This window comes from Apaloderma vittatum, unplaced genomic scaffold (genome assembly GCF_000703405.1).
Source record: "Apaloderma vittatum isolate BGI_N311 unplaced genomic scaffold, ASM70340v1 scaffold21684, whole genome shotgun sequence".
NCBI classification, from domain to species: Eukaryota; Metazoa; Chordata; class Aves; order Trogoniformes; family Trogonidae; genus Apaloderma; species Apaloderma vittatum.
Genome location: NW_009713477.1, coordinates 1 through 18,366, shown reverse-complemented (window position 1 = coordinate 18,366; position 18,366 = coordinate 1). Strand labels below are relative to the sequence as shown.

The 18,366-nt window shown below is 38.9% G+C and overlaps 1 protein-coding gene across 1 annotated transcript in view; it reads left to right on the top strand.

The window, feature by feature from the left end:
- The window catches only part of ARID4A (AT rich interactive domain 4A (RBP1-like)), a gene marked incomplete at its 5' end in the record, with an annotated part of 16,508 nt that extends 2,961 nt beyond the window's left edge, over positions 1–13,547 (top strand). The window contains 10 exons of the mRNA XM_009868407.1: positions 1,206–1,434; positions 3,298–3,548; positions 5,416–5,613; positions 6,808–6,892; positions 7,074–7,275; positions 8,856–9,986; positions 10,199–10,303; positions 11,455–11,670; positions 11,889–12,035; positions 12,525–13,547. Coding sequence (XP_009866709.1) covers positions 1,206–1,434; positions 3,298–3,548; positions 5,416–5,613; positions 6,808–6,892; positions 7,074–7,275; positions 8,856–9,986; positions 10,199–10,303; positions 11,455–11,670; positions 11,889–12,035; positions 12,525–12,628 — 2,668 coding nt within the window. The remainder of the gene's footprint in view (positions 1–1,205; positions 1,435–3,297; positions 3,549–5,415; positions 5,614–6,807; positions 6,893–7,073; positions 7,276–8,855; positions 9,987–10,198; positions 10,304–11,454; positions 11,671–11,888; positions 12,036–12,524) is intronic.
- Between the last annotated feature and the right edge of the window lie 4,819 nt (positions 13,548–18,366).

Below are 18,366 nucleotides of genomic sequence, written 5' to 3'. Positions count from 1 at the left end.
TATGATGTAAATGGTGGATGAAATAGTTCTCAAGGCTGCATAAGTTCCTATTGCTCTAATACATTAGAATTCTGCTCATTTTCTTATTAAAGAAGCACTCACTTTCAGCGTATGTTGATCCCATTTCAGAGTACACCAATGAAATTTATAAAAAAAAGCTTTGGCAAATGCAGCTTTGCAACCTATGGTGATAAACAAGAATTCAGATTGCACATGTAAATATCATCTTTGTAGAATCTGTAGAATAATGGCTTTAGAGCACAACTATGGAAATTACTGTGGTGGATGTGACAGTATTAAGTACTAAAATCACTGCTTGTAGTGAAAAAATGCATAAATCTTTTTATTCTGACCCCTGGTTTTCAGCTGTGCTTTAACTTTTGAAATGGAAACCTCTTAAGAACTACATTCTTCAGGCTCGTTTTCTAAATAAAAAATATTTTTATTATTTATCCTCCTGGAATTTTGACAAGAAACGATGGGACTTTTTGGGTAAAAAGGAAGAATGAGGTTCTCTTGACTCAGACTTAAGGAAATTTGACTGATTGCATAAGGACGACTAATGATTCATGTTAATGTTGATGAGGAAAATATTCAGATTGTCTTCAGTGAGATTTGAGCTGGGCACATATTTAAGGTCTGTATTTTACAGAAAAGAGTATTTATGTTGAAAAGAGTGATGGTGAATATGTTCTAGGTTGGTAAATATGTTGCAGTGGAAATAATTATATTGTACAGACATGTGATAGCATGTTGAAACTCACATATTTAGTCTTTGAGGATTAAACTAGTCTATATTTCTCTAACCTATAACAGAATTAGAGTGTGCGCTCAGTTACTAACTTGTTGCCATGTGGTAACTTGTTTGTATGCCCACATTCTAACACTAGGCTGATTTTAGCCGTCATGGTGCATTTGCAGAACTGTACATGTTCTTAGGCTGTACGGTCATGAATTTTTAATTGAGGGAGATGAAGTCAAATTTGTGGGAAGCAACTGTGTGTATTCTCTCTCACTGTTGGACTTGAGCGCATTGTAATTTCAAAATCTTCTCTGGCTTTTTATTTTTGTTTTTATTTGTGTGTTTTCCCTGAAGTTACTGCTCCTCTTGTTTTTTTTCTGTGAGCAGGAAAATAGGTTTTATGCACTTCAATAAATAGAAAATAAACCATGAAATATAAATAAAACTTTATTTGTATCTATAGGTATCTTTATGGTTTTGAAGAGTACTGCCGTTCTGCAAACATTCAGTTTAGGACCATCCATCACAATGAACCAAAAGTGGTAGAAGACGTAAAGAAACACGTGGAACCAATGGAGGAGACTGTAAACGAGGAACAAAAAATGCCCCCAACAGAAGTTAAAAAAGAAGCAGAAGAAAATTATTCCAGCAGTGAAAGTGAAAAAGAAGAAATAGAACTGAGATCCCCAAGGGTAGGTGGTTTGAACTGCTTTCTATTTAGCACTTAACAAAACCCCTTTGTTTAATGAACAGTTTACATAATGAGTTTTCTCTTGTGGAGTGATTGTACGTTTGAATTGGTGCTTATACCAAGCGTAGGACAGGGCTCTGCGAACGCAGAGGTTGTGGTAACTGTTAATTATGTTCTACCTGTGAGTAGAATCAGTTCTGATTATTTCTTCATATTCTAAACCATCCATGGGATTTGCTCAGGCTATGTCACATGTCAGATACATTTCGATTCAGGGATGGCTTGAGAGCTGTGTGTCATCAGTGAAACTCAGCAGGACGACGGTTGTGGCTGTGGGTGAGAATTTCCACAGAAACACCGAGTCTGGAGCTTCTCATCGAGAAGCAGGAGTATCACAGGACTGCTACACCTTTAAGGAACTAAGGAAGACCTATTTCTCTGAGTTTAATAAAAGAACCACTGCAGGTTTACAGGATATAGACAAAAGTAGAGGAAGGAGCACTTAAATTCTTCCTTTGCCCTTAAATTCTGTAGAGGTGAGGGTTCTGTTAGTAGTTACAGAGATGAGACCAGGGACTTGTCAGCTACTGGGTGCTGAACCTGATGGAGAATACCGGAATACTTCTAAGGTATTTGAGTATGACACTGTAGCACTCCTGATAATTCTGCTAAAAGGACATCTTGTGTTCCTTGATAGAGCACAGTAACTGAGGGACAAGGAATTGCTGCTTTTTAAATTGTTCAAGTTGTAAGGCTTCTGTTCAGTTAAAATGTAATTCTATTAAAGTACTTCTTGCAAACCAGCTTTTCAGGCAAGTATATGGCCTTATAAGTTATGGCCTCATAAATCAGTAGATGAAAAGACATGGTGTAAACACAAGTTTTGGTTTGTATTGCGTGTAACACCTTGTATTTCTGTCTAACTGCAAGTGATTTTTCCAAGCTGTATCAGCCTTAATGGACTTCCTGGCATGCTGTTAGCTTTGTTGTTGGTTTGTTCATTTATGTTTTGGTTTTGGAGGAAACTGGTGAGAGGATAAAGAACTGCAAGATTTTTTTTCTTTTTTTTTTGTCATGGGCTGTCTATGTTAATTTGGTACTAATGAAATGTTACTTGGTTGTGTATTTTATTACTTTATTAATCCAGTCACCATTTATCACTATGTATGATCGCTATTTATTTATAATCACTATTTATGAATAATTGTTTTTCCAGAGTACTTACCGTTATACTACTGTGAATTTTAATTTTTAAAGTGCCTTCATTACTGTTGCCTTTGGATGGCCTCCACCTAATTAATCTTTCTTTCATAATGTGTTTTACATGTTCTGATTACAAAGCAATGACCCTATCAAGAGACTTTGAATGGCAAAATGATAAAGCTGTGCTAGGTTCCCAGGGAATAGTTGCAGATTGTCCCAGGCAGCAATTGTCCGGCTATTAAAGGACCTTTTAAAAATGCGATACTTAAGAGTTTTTCCAAAGCTGACAAATTTCTATTCTGTGAAATCAACAGGTGGCTTTGAGGACTGAAGATGCTGAAAGGAGTCCTATACATAAAATCTCAGTAGTCCTATACATAATGAGTGTTTTTGCTGTAGCTGAGCAAGGCATTTCAACCATTTCTGTCAGGGCAACAGGTCCAAACAAATGTCCTGAAACCTGCCAGAGGTTAAATCAGAACCTCGTCCTCTTTATTCCAAACCAAGCAGAATGGCTTTATTTTGCTTTTTTTGTCTGCGGTAACAAGGCTTTGAGCTATTCTGTGCAGGAATATTGTGCTTAGTTTTTTGCTTAGATTTGGAGAGGCCATACAACAGGATGTTGACAGGAGTTATTAAGCTGATCTGGTTTCTGTTCCAGGGACGAAGAAGACTTGCCCGTGATGCACCCCCTGCTAAAAAAGACGGCGAAGAGGATAAAACACAAGACAAGTTAAAAGACAGTAATAAAGAAAACAAAGATGTAGAGGAAACACCTGAGAATGCAGAAAAGAAAGAAAACGAAACTCTACTAGGGAGAAAAAGTACACCAAAGCAAAGGGAGAAAAAAATTAAAAAACAGGAGGATTCTGATAAAGAGTCAGATGAAGAGGAAGAGAGGCAGAGAGAGAGGTAAACATTAACTTGTATCACCTTCTGGTCTGTCTGTGTCGTGACTGAGCCGTGCTCTCAAGCGAGTGTATACAGAGTTGGAAATCCATCAGCTAAAATGTTGAAATCAGGGACCTAATTCACTCAGCCGGACAGGAAAGGGGGGAAATTATTTCTAGCTTGTGGAGTCTACTGTACTTTATGAAAGCATCTTTTTCTGGTAGATGCCAGACAATATTTTTCACTGTAATTTTCTTGAAGGTCTCGCCAAGGTTGTGTTGGTGTTTTATGACATAGTATGTACAGACACCAAATAGACCAGGCTATATGTGTGCTGTATGGATGGTGAGCATCTGTTTGGACAGATTTTTCTGGGCAGCTGAAATATAAATGGAAAAGAGAGTCTCTGTTGTGCCATGCTTTTGTTTGAGTGTGTAGTGGTGGCTGGTGGAGCTACAGCTTGCTGGTTTTTATTGTTACTTGAGGTATTGCAGGCAGGTGAATGAGAAGGAGAGAGGGAATTTGAGTGAAACCTGGAGGTAGGTTGAAGAGGAGGGCATGGAAAGATGTGAAAGGCCAAAGGGAAAATAGCATCCAGACATTATTCTTGACAAGTTGAATTGGCTTTATAGTCCTGGTTCAAAAGACTTGTGACCAGGTGACAAATTTGTTCCCAGAGTAGATCTCTTCTTAGCTGGCTTTGGCTGTGGTCAAGGGCAGTGTCCTTTTGCTGAACCTGCCTTTCCTGCCTTGTTTTTCTTGGCCATGTGGACGCAAGTTGATACCGAATAAAGCCTGACAGGGGCGTTGCATATTTTCTTCTAAGGAGCTTTGAGGAGTGGGAAAAACGCATACTTATTTTCAAGAAAGTGGCCCTGTGCAGTAAAATAAAAATAATCTTGCAGCACACCAGAGCATGCAGAAATGCCTCAAATGAAGGTACAGTGTGGGCGTGCAGCAGGTCACGGGTATGGCAGGTGACTGAAGCATCAAAGAGTTTTCTTCTAAGTGGTGTGGATGGTGCTTGTAACCTTTCTTTTAATTGCTTGCCACGGTAAGGTAGTTCATTTTCCACTGAAGGCTAGCAAATATATTTCATTAAAAGCAAACCTGTAGTCTTTTTCAATGTTTTCTTTCTCTATAGTTTTTTTTCGTAGTTTAACTTTTGGATTATTTTGAATTCACCCTAAAATAGGGAGAGAGGTATAGGTAAAAATAGGTTATATTGTAATTCTTGAAAATGTGTTTAAGTAGAATGTTTAAATATTAGATATAGCTATTAGAATAGAGCTAATAAGAGCCGAGTAGACACTTTAAATCTTGGTTAAACACTGTTTTAATCAACTTTTTTTCAATGGAATGGTGTTTGTATCCTTAAGAGGATCACTGTGATGGCAATTGAAGCTTATGTGTACTGTTAGTAAACTGTAGCCTAGTAAGCAAACTGTAGAAGAAAGATATTTTAGTGTTTTGGGGTTTTTTTCCTTCCTAATAGTGAGTAAAATCAAGTCTACTTTGAAAACTGAAGTTGGTTCTTCCTGTCTTATTTAGGAGCCAAACACTGAGTTAACTTACTCCTCTTTTTGTGTTATCAAAATACTCATTTAAGAAAACAGTCTTTAAGCTTTGAGGTAGTTGTATACCCAAGCAATTGCATTTAAATTATTTTTCTGGGTATTTTTGGCCCTTAGCCCTACTCTCTCTAAGTCCTGTTCTTGATTTTAAGAAGCCATGTCTCAGCTGGCTTCAGAGGCAGTGCAGGATGCGAAAAATGAAAAATATTTTTTCTAGTAGCCTTTTTCTTTTGTAGTAGCTTGGCTACGCTAGTTAAATGTTAAAACATTGATTGTCACTAATTAGTGGGCGTTTTAAATACCTTTTACTGCAGGGAGGAAATTGAGAACAAAGGAGAATCAGAAGGTGAAGAGGATGAGGAGGACGCAGAACCCTGCCTGACTGGAACCAAAGTGAAAGTTAAATATGGACGTGGAAAGACTCAAAAAATTTATGAAGCCAGTATTAAAAGCACAGAAATTGATGACGGAGAAGTTTTATATTTAGTTCATTACTATGGCTGGAATGTAAGGTGAGGATAACAAATTGCCTTTCATTTCTTTGTTTCTTAAAAGGATTATTTGCAAAATAAGTTTTGTTCCTAAGTAAAAAAAAATATACATCTCATCAGTGATTTGGCTCCAGATTTAATTATCAGCACGGTAACAAGATCTGACTCTATTGCACTTTTTGATACTAGTAATTTTATTAATGATATGACACTGTTGCATTGAAAGCCTAGAATGTACGTACTTGTGTGTTTTCATCTAGCTTAAAGTGAGTAACCCTTGCTCCTCACAGGAGTGTCTCTATAATTTATTGTTTCAGCTCATGTCACGCTTTTTTATTTAAGGGAGTCATTGATAATGGTGAAGACATCTACAATTAAGTAATCAAGCACTGAAATTTTGGCAACAAGGCTTATTCTTGTGTTCAATGTTAACTGTGATTATAGAGAATGGTTGTTGCAAGTGGAGAGGGTAGGAGAGGGCCAAGCAACAAAGGCTACAGAAAAAGAATGCATCAAATGCTGCTCCTGGCAGCCATTGTTTATAACCAGTACTGACGCAGGAACGGCGGGTTTTGTTGCTGTTCTTAACAGCGTTGTCATTATGTAGGCAAAAATATCATAAAATGGCTAATTTTTAAAAATGGAACGCTTGTGGTATATAACTTGAGATATTCCACTTTTCGAAGTAAACGAAGGAAATGTCTGTATGTGGCAACGTAAAGTTTATGTGTGGGGGCGTATCCCCCATGTACTTACATGTGCCCCTTTGTTAGTAACTCGGGAGCTTTTGACGAGCAGTAGGAGAGTATCTGTGCTTTTCAGAATCTCATCCCATGTGTTGCTATAATTTCAAACCTTTAAAGAAAAAAAAGTGTATTTTACTGTTGAGACACAGTGTGGTGAGAGCTGCCTTTTGTGTATGATGTGAAATAATCAGCAAAGTTTATGGCTGATTCAGTCTCCCGAGTTCCAGTGCTTTGCTAGCAAGAGACAGGGAAGTTTGCACCTCCATTCCCCCATCCTGTCAGGTTTTTTTTATGGGCTGGATGTGTAATTCGCCTTTCTAGTGCCAGATATTGCATGTGTTTGTACATATATGCTCTGTTTTTCCACCTATCCGTAATAAGTATTTTCTGTAACTCATTCTTTTAGTCCTCATACTGCAAACAATGTTTATATAGGTAGTGATAACAGTATATTGTTACTCGCTTTTAGATATGATGAATGGGTGAAAGCTGATCGGATTATCTGGCCTGTGGACAAAGGAGGACCAAAGAGAAAACAGAAGAAAAAAACAAAAGTAATGGTTATTTCAATAAGTTTCTTGTAGTACAATACTTAATGACTATCACTGTTCCTTATTTAAAAAAAAAAGTTATTCAGTCCACAGTCCATTTTTTTAATGAAGTGTAGAGCAAAAAGAAAAGGTTTGATGATCAGCAGAGAAACATATTAATAAAAACTCGTTGTTTTCCCCTCAGAATAAAGAAGATGGTGAAAAGGATGAGAAGAAGGATGAGGAGAAACAAAAATCGAAGCGTGGGCGACCCCCTCTGAAATCTACTCTGCCATCAAACACATCGTGCAGTTTATCCAAAACGCCCAATAGCGAAGGTAAATCAGGAGCCAGAAGTGCACGGAACAACTTGTCAGATTCCTCACCATTACCAAATGGAACCGAAGGTACATCTGGTGCACTCGTGTTCTGGCATGGAAGCGCATGTAAGCGGTGACGTAACGTGGTGCATTAATGTGACAGCTTCAGCGAACACAGTGCTGGCGGCAGCTTTAAAGCCTTCCTTAACCAGTCAACGGACGAGCAATATAGCAACAAATTTTTGACGCAGATTTTAGTTGATAAAAACAAATACTTGTGATTTTGATCTTAGCAACACCTCGCAGGCAGACGAGATGTAGCTCAGGAACGTTTGATTCTGATAGAGGATCAGACGGTGAGTGATCTCAGTCCTGTGTATGCTTTTGAGGTTTCTTCAATACCTTTTTAAAGGAGAGGTTTTTTCCTCGGTTTTTTTCCTCTCCCTGTGAATTCTTTTGAGGGAGTAGCTGAGCTAACACTGCCGAGAGCACGGTTTGCTCACAGAAGAGCTGTGGCATCCAAATGACCGTGCAAGCCTTTCCATATTCTTTAGCCAAAGGCTTTTGGTCCAAATCTTGCACAGATGAAATCTAGTGGTCTAATGATTGTCTTCATTGTGGTAATTAACCCCTCAACCTCAGTACTACATCCTCCAGCAGAGTTGTTAATTATATACAAATGGCAGCAGTATTTTTGGTATTTCAAAACCTTTGCTAATGAGAACTGAAGTGAAACTGTTCAACGAAGTACGAAGTGATAGGACAAGAGGAAATGGCCTCAGGGTGCACCAGGGGAAGTTTAGACTGAACATTAGGAAGAATTTCTTTGCTGAAAGGGTTATCGGGCATTAGAGCAGGGTGCCCAGGGCAGTGGTGGAGTCCCTGTCCCTTGAGTTATTTAGGAGTTGGGTACACAGAGCTTAGGGATAGGGTTTAGGCAAAGACTTATCAGTGTTAGGTTAATGACTGGACTCAGTGATCTTAAAGGTGTTTTCCAATTTAGGCAATTCTGTGAAATTGCTGTCTCCTTTTTAGTACAGGTCCTTAAATAATCTTCTGGTACCCTGTATATAGTGCATGAGTTGTACAACAGTTTGGCAATGAAATGCCCATATTGTGAGGGTGGGAAGGATTTGGGGGTTTGGTTTGGTTTTTTTCTGCTTGGGGGTGCATGGAGAGGGAGAAGTCTTGTTCTTTGGTTTTGCAGTGTCAGGTGGGGGAGGTACCAGATCATGGGAATATGTAAAACTATACTTGCTACTATAAACTGTAATATGTTTATATTAGCTTATTTGGGAAGGTAGTAGTAGCATCGCAGAGTATCCCAAGTTGGAAGAGACCCATAAGGATCATCAAGTCCAACTCCCTGCTTCTCACAAAGTTACCTAAAACTCAACTGTATGACCAAGAGCATCACCTAAATGCTCCTTGAATGCTGATAGTACTATTACTATTGTAGTTTCTTAGAAATTTTGAGTAAAACTAAGAACTGTAATAAGCATGTTGCATAATGCAAGATTTCCAAAGTTTGAAATCATTTCAGTTGTAAATTGAAGTTAATACCGTAGATTACGGGGAGAAAAAAATTTTTTTGTGGTTGAAAAAAGAAATTGTGTTGGAACTGATGATTTAGGGTGCTGTTTCCTTCTCGTTAAAATTTTTTTTAGACTCTGGCTCATCTGACAGTGAAGCAGATGAATCGTCTGAAAAGAATTTGAATGAAGAATTTTCTCCAGAGACTTCAGAACTGGGAAAAAGTGAGAAACTGCATGATGAGAAGCTAGAGGAAGAGAACCCAAAGATTCTTCATGCACTGAAAGAAAACGACAGGACTCAAATGCAGCCACTAGAGACACTGAAACTGGAAGTTGAAGAAAGTGAACAAATTGTTCAGATTTTTGGAAATAAAACAGAACATTCAGAAGAATTCAAAAGAGAAGCTGAAAAATCACCTAAAGGGAAAGGAAGAAGGAGCAAGACAAAAGATCCTTCTTTAGAGAATGCTAAGATTTCACCGGGAAGCCAAGAAGAGGTGGCAAACAAAACTTTTACAGAACCTGAAAGATTAGATGTGTCTTCCTTGGACTGTAAAGAAATTTGCAGCACTACTGAAAGTGAAACGGAGCCTTCTACAAAAGACAAGAAGCTTTTGAAAAGGAAAACTTTGGAACAGACGTCTCCTGAGAAGAGAAGTCGATGGGAGAGTGAAATGGAAGTGCCAAACATTGTATCTGACGAGAGGACCAATGAATGTACTGGAGCAGAGGAATGTAGAGGCCTGAAAGCCGAAGAGTCCCTCCGAACTGAAAATGAGGAAATGCCATCTCTGGTGGCAGAATCGGTTCAGCGCGGTCAAGAGCTGAGGAATGAGGACTTTGAACGTCCATCTGAAGAAAATGAGAACATTCCCTTAAAAGACGAGGATGATGCGATGCCTCAGATTGGACCTGAAACTTTGCTGTGCCATGAGGTAGACTTGGATGACTTGGACGAAAAGGAGAAGAGCAGTAATGAAGACAGAATACCAGAAAAGCCAGACGCTAATGCTTCAAACTCCAATCCATCTGCCTTACCCGCTGCCGTCCAGTCGAGCTTTTCCGTGGCCTCCCCTCTGACGCTGAGCCAGGACGAATCGCGCAGTATCAAGAGCGAAAGCGACATGACTATCGAAGTTGACAGCGTGGCAGAGGAGTCGCAAGAAGGTCTCTGTGAAAGCGAGTCTGCTAACGGATTCGAAGCCAGTACTACGTCGAGCAATTGTAGCATAGCCACGCAAGAGAGGGAGATTGGAGAGAAAGGTGAGTGTGTCCGGTGAAAGTCATCCTCTGCTGTAAAGATTTCTGAACTCATGAGTCGGGTGTCGCTTTGTTAAAATTTGCTTGTTTGTTTTCTCTTCTGATTTGCAGTTCCTTTGTTGCTTATTAAAAAAAAAAAGCTTGTTAGTAGCAGAAATATTTGAGGCATCATCTTTTTTTTCCTTTTTTTTTTTTTTTTTAAAATTCTTATTTAGGTCAAAAAAGACCCAGTGATAGCAATAGTGGAACACTGGCAAAAAAACAAAAGCGTACTCCAAAGCGAACAAGTGCTGCAGCCAAAAATGAGAAGAATGGAACAGGTATGTTCCTGGAGCGGGGCAGAGGGGGAAGATTGTGCTGTCCTCCAAACATGCATCAGGGCTCACTGTTAACTGTTATTTCTGTTGGGTAGAATTTCTTTGGCTCGCTGTTAATGGTTATTTCTGTTGGGTAGAATTTCTTTATCAGGGTTTTTCATTACTATTCAATATTATTATTGGCTGTTAACTGGAGAGAACTTACCAGCTCTGTGACAGCAGCGAGAAATCTCTTGGCTATTTAACTGCTTCATTAGGAAAAACTGAATAACTGTGTATTAGCAGTTGCTAAATATCTACCATTAGTCTGTTTTTCCTATATTGAGTTGGTTGTGAATTTGGGAGAGGAGGGCTTGTTCTAAATAGAAGTTATCTCCTTTAAAGTCGTACAATGGGTGTTTCTCATGGGAAGAAGTGCATTTATGAAGTAATGAAAAAATGTTTGAAGCTAACGAATAACTTTTTGGCAAAAGAAGTGTTGTGTGTTTATCTCAAGCATGTGACTCTTTAAACTTGCTACAGAAATCTAGATTTTTGTGTTTCTGTAGCTCAGTTTTAGTGATAATTGCATAGAGTCAATATGTTAAGGCTCTGTGGCAGCACTGTCATGATCTTTAAATGTCGAGCCAAAATAATGATCTGGTGCAGGATATTCCAACATATTCAACGTTGTGTGCAAAACTTTGCAGTTATTGTGGGAATCCTATAATACTTACATATATAAACTTTAAAATATTCTGTTACATGTTAAAGCTATTATGCTTTCAGTCATTTTCCAGAATTGTTCTTTAGATGTGTAAAGCAATTTGGTAAATGCCCATACAATGATACGCTACCTACCTATATTAATACAGTTTTAATCTTCAAATAAGGGATTCCTGTGTCTGCTTTATGTATCAGAATGCCAAAATACGTAACTTAAGATAGTTCATCAGTGCTCTAGTATTCTTGTTTTGGTAAGTTGCCTTATTCCAGGACAAAAAAGTTGACTATGGCTTTAGAACTAAAGGCCTAGTCAGCTCTTGACTTCTGCAAGGCTGTACTCTGTATCTGCTGTGGTATCATTTTTTGGATATGATTTTTTTTTTACTGTAGCTACAATTATAAAAACGTCATGGTCGGTTTTAAGTCCAGATACATTTCTTTTACTGCAGGACAAAGTAGTGACAGTGAAGACCTTCCTGTCCTGGACAGCTCAAGTAAATGTACTCCTGTAAAACACATAAATGCATCCAAACCACAGAAGATTTCTCGATCGCCTGCAAGAGTGATTTCACCTCACATCAAAGATGGAGAGAAGGATAAACACAGAGAGAAACACCACCACCAGAATGCTTCGCCTAGAGTATACAAGTGGAGTTTTCAGCTCAGTAAGAAGTCTTTATGTAACTTGATTAGAGGGAAATTATAAGACAATTTGTTTTGAAAGAAAAACGTGCAAATTCGGGGATTCTGCTCTATAGGCCTTTGATGGTGTGGTTATGGAAGTATGTTATCTTTCATGCTTTGTCTTGCATACTCTAAAGAATTGCATTCATTTGTTTGAAATCACCTTGAAGAAGCTGTTTTTTTCCTTCCCTCTTTTCAGATGAACTAGACAATATGAGCAGCACTGAAAGGATCTCCTTCTTGCAAGAAAAACTACAGGAAATACGGAAATACTACATGTCCTTGAAGTCAGAAGTAGCAACCATAGACAGGAGAAGAAAACGATTAAAAAAGAAAGACAGAGAAGGTAACTTTCAGATTTGTTTTATGCTTTCCATGAGAAGTTAACTTTCTTGAAAATACATAACGTGGAGCAAGTTTAGTTTAATTGACAGTATTTTTGAAAAAAACGTTATCGTCTCTTTATCCCATTCATATGGATGCATATTTAGAAAGAACATTTGTGGCTTTTCACAACTTGAACGTAACAAAATCATTCATGGAGTATTTTATAGTTGTATATTAGAAACAAGAGACTTCCTAGTGCGAGCTTGGTCGGAGTTTTAAGTCAGCGGAACGACTCATCCGATTTATCTTTTCAGTTGTCTGTGACAGAGCAAGGGCATCCACCTCGTGTGAATGTAGCAGTGAAAGCAATTGACCAAAAAATCCGTATCAGTTTTCCACGACCGTGCCACTTCCTTGGGGCCTTTTAAACAACCTGATAACCAAGGAAAGCTTCAGTCTGATGCAGCCTTCGATAATCTGACGCTGATGTGTTGTTCTGTGTTTTCAGTGTCGCATACGGGAGCATCCATGTCCTCTGCTTCATCAGACACTGGGATGAGCCCGTCGTCGTCGTCTCCTCCACAAAACGTGCTTGCTGTCGAATGCAGGTGATACACGTTTCTCTGCCTTGCCAGCAACTTGCTGCCAGGGACACAAATCCTGAAACTCAACCACAGAAAGCACTCAACTGGTTTGACATTGCCAAGCATACTCTGTACACACTTCCACTGCGGGACTGTACCTGTTCTCCCCTCCCACCCTCTTTTGTTTAATTTACTGTTCAGAGAATTTAAGCTCATTGGTAACTGAAGGTTTTGTAGGCACAACGTGACATGCCTGTCGTCGTGTTTTGGTTTTGTTTTCTTTTTTTTTTTTTTTAATTAATGCATAGAAAGGGCACTTATCAAATTGGAAAAGCTATGTCCAATGAAGCATTCAGGTGTTCTAGGGAGATCTTAGAAAAGCAAGTGCGCCGAGCAGATATCGGAGTATTATCCAAAAAAGATTTGAGTAACTGCTGCACTTTCACCGAGCTGTACGTTAGCTCTTGGTGAGTAGTTCCTCCTCGTGGAAGCACTTGCTATACAGAACTGCCAAAGTACGTGTTCAGCAATGTGCCCAGTTTTAAAGGTGTAAATGGGACAAAATAAATTGTGAAAGGAAGTGTAGTTGACTGAAAACTACAGTTGTAATAAGTCTTCCACTTTTTATAGGATTTTTGAGCACACAATTATGCAAATATTTTAATGTTTATTAATGTTTACAGTGGAATTGTGAATAGGTTTTCAGTGGACTATCTTATCCCTTGACAAAAATATTTTGTCTTTTTTCTATGTAATTTCAGAGTTTTTATTTTGTTACAAAAAGACGAAAAATGAAATATATAACAACAGTGAAGTTATTTAACAAGATTTCTAAAGCTGAAATTTTTGTGTAAAATAAGGTATCTTGCAACTTGTTAAATATATTTATTCAGACATTGGATGTTGTATTTTTATGTATTTTTTAAAATATTAATAAAATTGGAAAAAAAAAATTCTAGGTTAGTTCACTCTTTCGATAAAACGTACTTCTCAGTTGTGGCTCTTAAGGAGGTTTTATCCAGTAGCCATGCCTGTCTTTCCCATGGGTCTGTCTACGTATCCTCCGCAACCTAGGTCTGTAAGCGGGCATCTGGATTCAACTATGACTTTATTTGGAAACTTTGGCAGTCCTAGTACTTAACATTGTTTTGAGGAACAAAAAAAATTTCTTGGGTTGCCCTTAAGATACTTTGTCACAAGTTCTTACGTTTGCTGTACTGCCGAATGAATTTATATCTCCCAAAGTTGAGATGCAACAATAAAGTAAAGCAACTGTGTATGCTTTGCCTGTGGATTGTCCCACAGACAGATACAGTTTGTAAATAACTCTTCCAAAACCATGTATTTAAAGCAGTTTGCATATACAGTATGTATAAAAGTGATTTTTTAATCAATTTTTTTATTCATGTTTGTACATTGAAAGGGGTTCTTAGCCCCTTTTTCTGTGTTTAATATGCTGTAGAGTAATAACATAGATGCTCTAGACTGTATATCGGGATATTCTGGTTCACACGGCAGAAGGTCAGAACGAAACACTAGTGATGGCGTAGCATTACTAAAATTGATGTTTCTTGAGATTTCATTTTACAACATTTGTCAACTTGTGATTCCGATTCCTTCCATTTTCGCAGAAAATTAAAGAAAAAGTACTCTTGTAAATGCACTTCTTCTGTCTTTTCTTAAGCAAAGCAGAACTATTTCAATGTAAGATAAATATGGAGCTCACTAGACAGCATTAATAAAGGCCATGTTTTAAACATAGGCTTTATATTCTATTTTTATTTAAGTGATTGTTCTTGTAAATGTCTGGACTTACTAAATAGGAAAATTAATCTCCATAAATTGTTGTAAAGACTTTTTTCAGAGCTAACTTTTCCTGTTAATCTTACAATAGCTATGAATAAAAAGCAATACTCATTTAAAAGGAAATAACACGGGTCACATTTTCTCAGATTATCTTCCACGTTTAAGATCTGCAGAAGCCAGTTTTAAATTCAGCACAACAGCAGCATTAGCCGGATCGCGTGCAGGCGCCCAACCTCTACCTGCGAACCGTGCGAGATCTTAAACGGGCCAATGCCCCCGCTCGGTGTGCGCAGACGACGGATACGCTCTGACCCGCCTGCGCTTCGGCGTCGATGCTCGGGGTGCGTACGCTGAGCGCTTCTCCTTCTCTCTTGGAGATACTCAAAATGCCGCAGGGAAGACTGAAGGTGTGATTCCACAGAACTTGGAAACCTGTTCTTACAGGGGCTTTGCTCCTTGATATGGAGAAGTCGCTTCCTTACTTCCTTTTCCCACCTGCGTACCCTGCGCCGCTACTCGCCAGCCAGCCAGGTGCCCCCGCGGTAACGCTGAACCTTACTCGTCTGGCACAATGCGAAACCTGCGAGCAAAGGTGGATTTTCTGCCAAGCCACTGGCAAAGCCTCTAGCGTGTTACTCATTTCCTCGTTTTATCTTCAAGGCAAGAAGTGTTATCAGGTAAATTATTCAGTAGATGTTTTAAGTAGTTTCTTAAGACATTTAAAAATACTACAGGGGAAAGAAGATTGACTGTATAATGCAGGGCTGCTCTGTACTAAAGGTGGAATCAACAAGAAAACCTAAAAGGTCTTTTATTTTTAACTTTAATCCCCTCATCTTTGCTTTGTTGACAGAAATTCTGAAGTGTCTTCCAATGCCTTGAATGAAAGTTTATGCTGTTGAGAATGCACTAATTATACTGAATTGGGAATTTATTTATTTTTTTTTTAAAGAAAAGGTTTAGGTATCATGTTTGCGAGAGCAATCGAAAATAAAGCACCCTCTTGGAAGGCTACCTGCTATTCTCCTGCCTTCTAATCTTTCGCAGTTTTTCTCAAAATGGTATACGTTATTTCAAGCTTATTTAGGAGGAAAAAAAATGTAATTAAGATTATGGGATCACTGGGATTATGGGAATGCTGTTAGAACTGTAAAAAACAACGAGGCTGTAAGAGAATTCAGACTCTCTCTCCACTTCCTGCAAGTGATAGAAAACCCCGTCAGAATTTTTATTAGTCATATATCTGAAAAAATTGGAAAAAATTTGAAACATTTGCACATGAGGACATTTAAGGTAAGAAAAGGTGAATTTCCCTACTTGTTTTAATTTTTACTCTATTTCCGTAAAGTATACCAGCTACATGTATACTAACGAGCTCTTATTTTCTCTCTAATGCGTAAGTTTAGCAACACCCAGTTAAATCATTTCTTTATGGCTTCTCCATCGGATTGCTTGCGTTTGAGAAATCTTCTCTTGCTTCATCAGTCTGAACAGATCAGGCAGGAGAAGCAGAGATGTCGGAACAGTAACACGCCATTATTTCAACAGCCATTAAACAGATTTACTGTAGTAATTAGCACTGAAAGAGAAGCATAACGAGGGCAAATAAAAGTGTGTATCTTCATGGTATCTGACCCTCATGGGGAGCAGCAAAGAGCTTTAATTTGAAGGGCAGCAGTAGAAAAGAAGATTAAATTACTTGTTCGCTGTTTGTGGTGCATCGCACAAGATCCACTTGAATGGGGTTTGGTTTATGTTTTTTTCTTTTTAAAAGATGCAGCATTTGAATAGTAGGCAGAAATTTTTAAAGTAGATACATATTTTGTATGTAGGGAGTCACACAGTAATGGCTACCAAAATTACTCAGGATGGCTTTGATGGGGAGCTGGAAAGCGAATCTGAATTTTAGGATTGTCAGCTGCTGGGTCTCAGTCAGAATTTCCTCTTCTTTCTCCAGATAGGTTTTTCAAACAGATGGAATTTCACATTAAAAAGAATATTCTTTAAAACAGTCTTATTTTCCCTGTGAAAAATATTCTTGGATAGCTGAGGCAACCAAGTGGATATTCTGGGCAGCATTTACTGGGATTTTTTTTACGGCAGTAAGTTGTAAGAAATGTCGCTGTTTTAAGGAAAGAGCACATTTTGTTTGATCGCTTGAAACAAATCTGATGGATGAGCCACAACGCAAATTTACAAGCTGAAACAAAAGATGAATGTGTTACCAAAAGTATCTGGAGCTGTTTACTTAACTGTGCCCTTGTGTTTTGCAGATACTGTGCACTAAAATCTTGGTTATTTTTAATTCTCTGTACTTGGGATTTCATTATTTGCTACAATGTGCAGGATAAAGACTACCTCTGGAGATGTAAGGAACATAATACAGCAGTGGAACCAATGGGCATGTTGCCAGAGACTGACTCACTGTAATTCCAGGGCTTAGGGAAAAGACATTTTAAATTCGTTCATGCTATTTACCAAGCTATTGCCCTCAAATTTTGAGAAAATCTGTCATTGTACCGTATTATCTTCCACCATATAGGCTGATTTTCAAGGGGTCTCTGGAAGAGTTTTAAATTATTCACCTTTATTAGTTACAACTAAGTAACTGGTATCCATTGAGGTTGGTTTGGTTTGGAAATCTGTGAGTTCCTCAAATTCCACAAGCATTTATTAGTCTCGTCCTTTGCTTTGGAGGAATATGGAAATTTGGTTTTTCATGTTACACTGTTACTGGTCTGAATACGTGCTTTTTTTTAATGCAGTTGAGTTGGATTTTGTGATTAGTCACAGCCCAATGACGACTACTTGCTGCATTCTCAAAGAAAACTGAAAGGGTAAGGCAATTTTCATTGTGAAAGCAGACTATTGCTCACCCTTTCTAAGAATAGGACATTCCTGGCTTCCTCTTTGTTTTGAATTATTTCAGTGCTATTTATGTTGCTATTCCTGGTGATTCCCATTTTCAGAGAAACCCTGCTTTCTGTTTTGGAGCAGGGCTGTGCCAGTTGGTTCTGCTTCAGGTCTGCAGCGACCTGCTGGTTATCTTAGTACGGTACGCTGCTGCTGCTTAACCCATACCCGGAGTTTCCAAAAGTGAGAAAAATGGCTTTTGTGTTGTGACACTTGGCTTTAACTCGCCAGCATGGCTCACTCGTTATGAAAAAACATGGAAGCATTGCGACACTTAAATTTACATGCCAGCAAAGAAAACCAGCACTAGAGCTCCGTTACAGCAGTGAGAACCTGCAGGGTGTAGAATCGTAGAACGGTCGGGCTTAGAAAGGACTTTAAAGATCACCCAGCTCCAACGCCCCTGCCATGGGCAGGTGTTTACTCTCCCTGTGAGCGCTGCTGGGGGGGGAACAGGTGGCTGTCGCTGGCCATGGGCTCTCTCCCTGCTCTTCAGAGTCACCCAGCGTTTCCGTTCCAGCCCTGCCAGTGTCTTCAGCTATTTCTAAACTACTCTAATCCCTCATCTGGGTACAGCTTGACCTAATTTGCCATGCTCCTGCCGGCTCTGCAGTTACATAAGGAGGGGTAGGATGTGGAATCTGTATGAAATACTTTGTGATATTGCACAAGAGTGTTTTGGTGGTGTTCCTTTTTTTTTACAAACCCCTTGTTTACGTGCAGGTGCAGCTTAAAACCATATCTCTTGATACTCATTCGTTCCCTGAAAATGAATTCCTTTAGGAATGGGAAAGGTTTACAGCTATCTAAAAAGAAGAAAGGGGGGGGGAAAATAAACGAAACCTTTGATTCCTCCTGCTGACCCCTGGTTTTCCCCACTGGGAGTGAGCGCCCTGCGTCACCCCCGCGGAGCGCTGCTTTTTATAGTCAGCCCCTACGTGCTATAGTCAGCTCCCTGCGCTAGGTCGGGTCGTTTTCACCTGTTTTTAAACGCTCTTCGTTCTTTTTTCGTTCTCATTGCAGTTCACGGCCTTGTGGCGTCGCTGG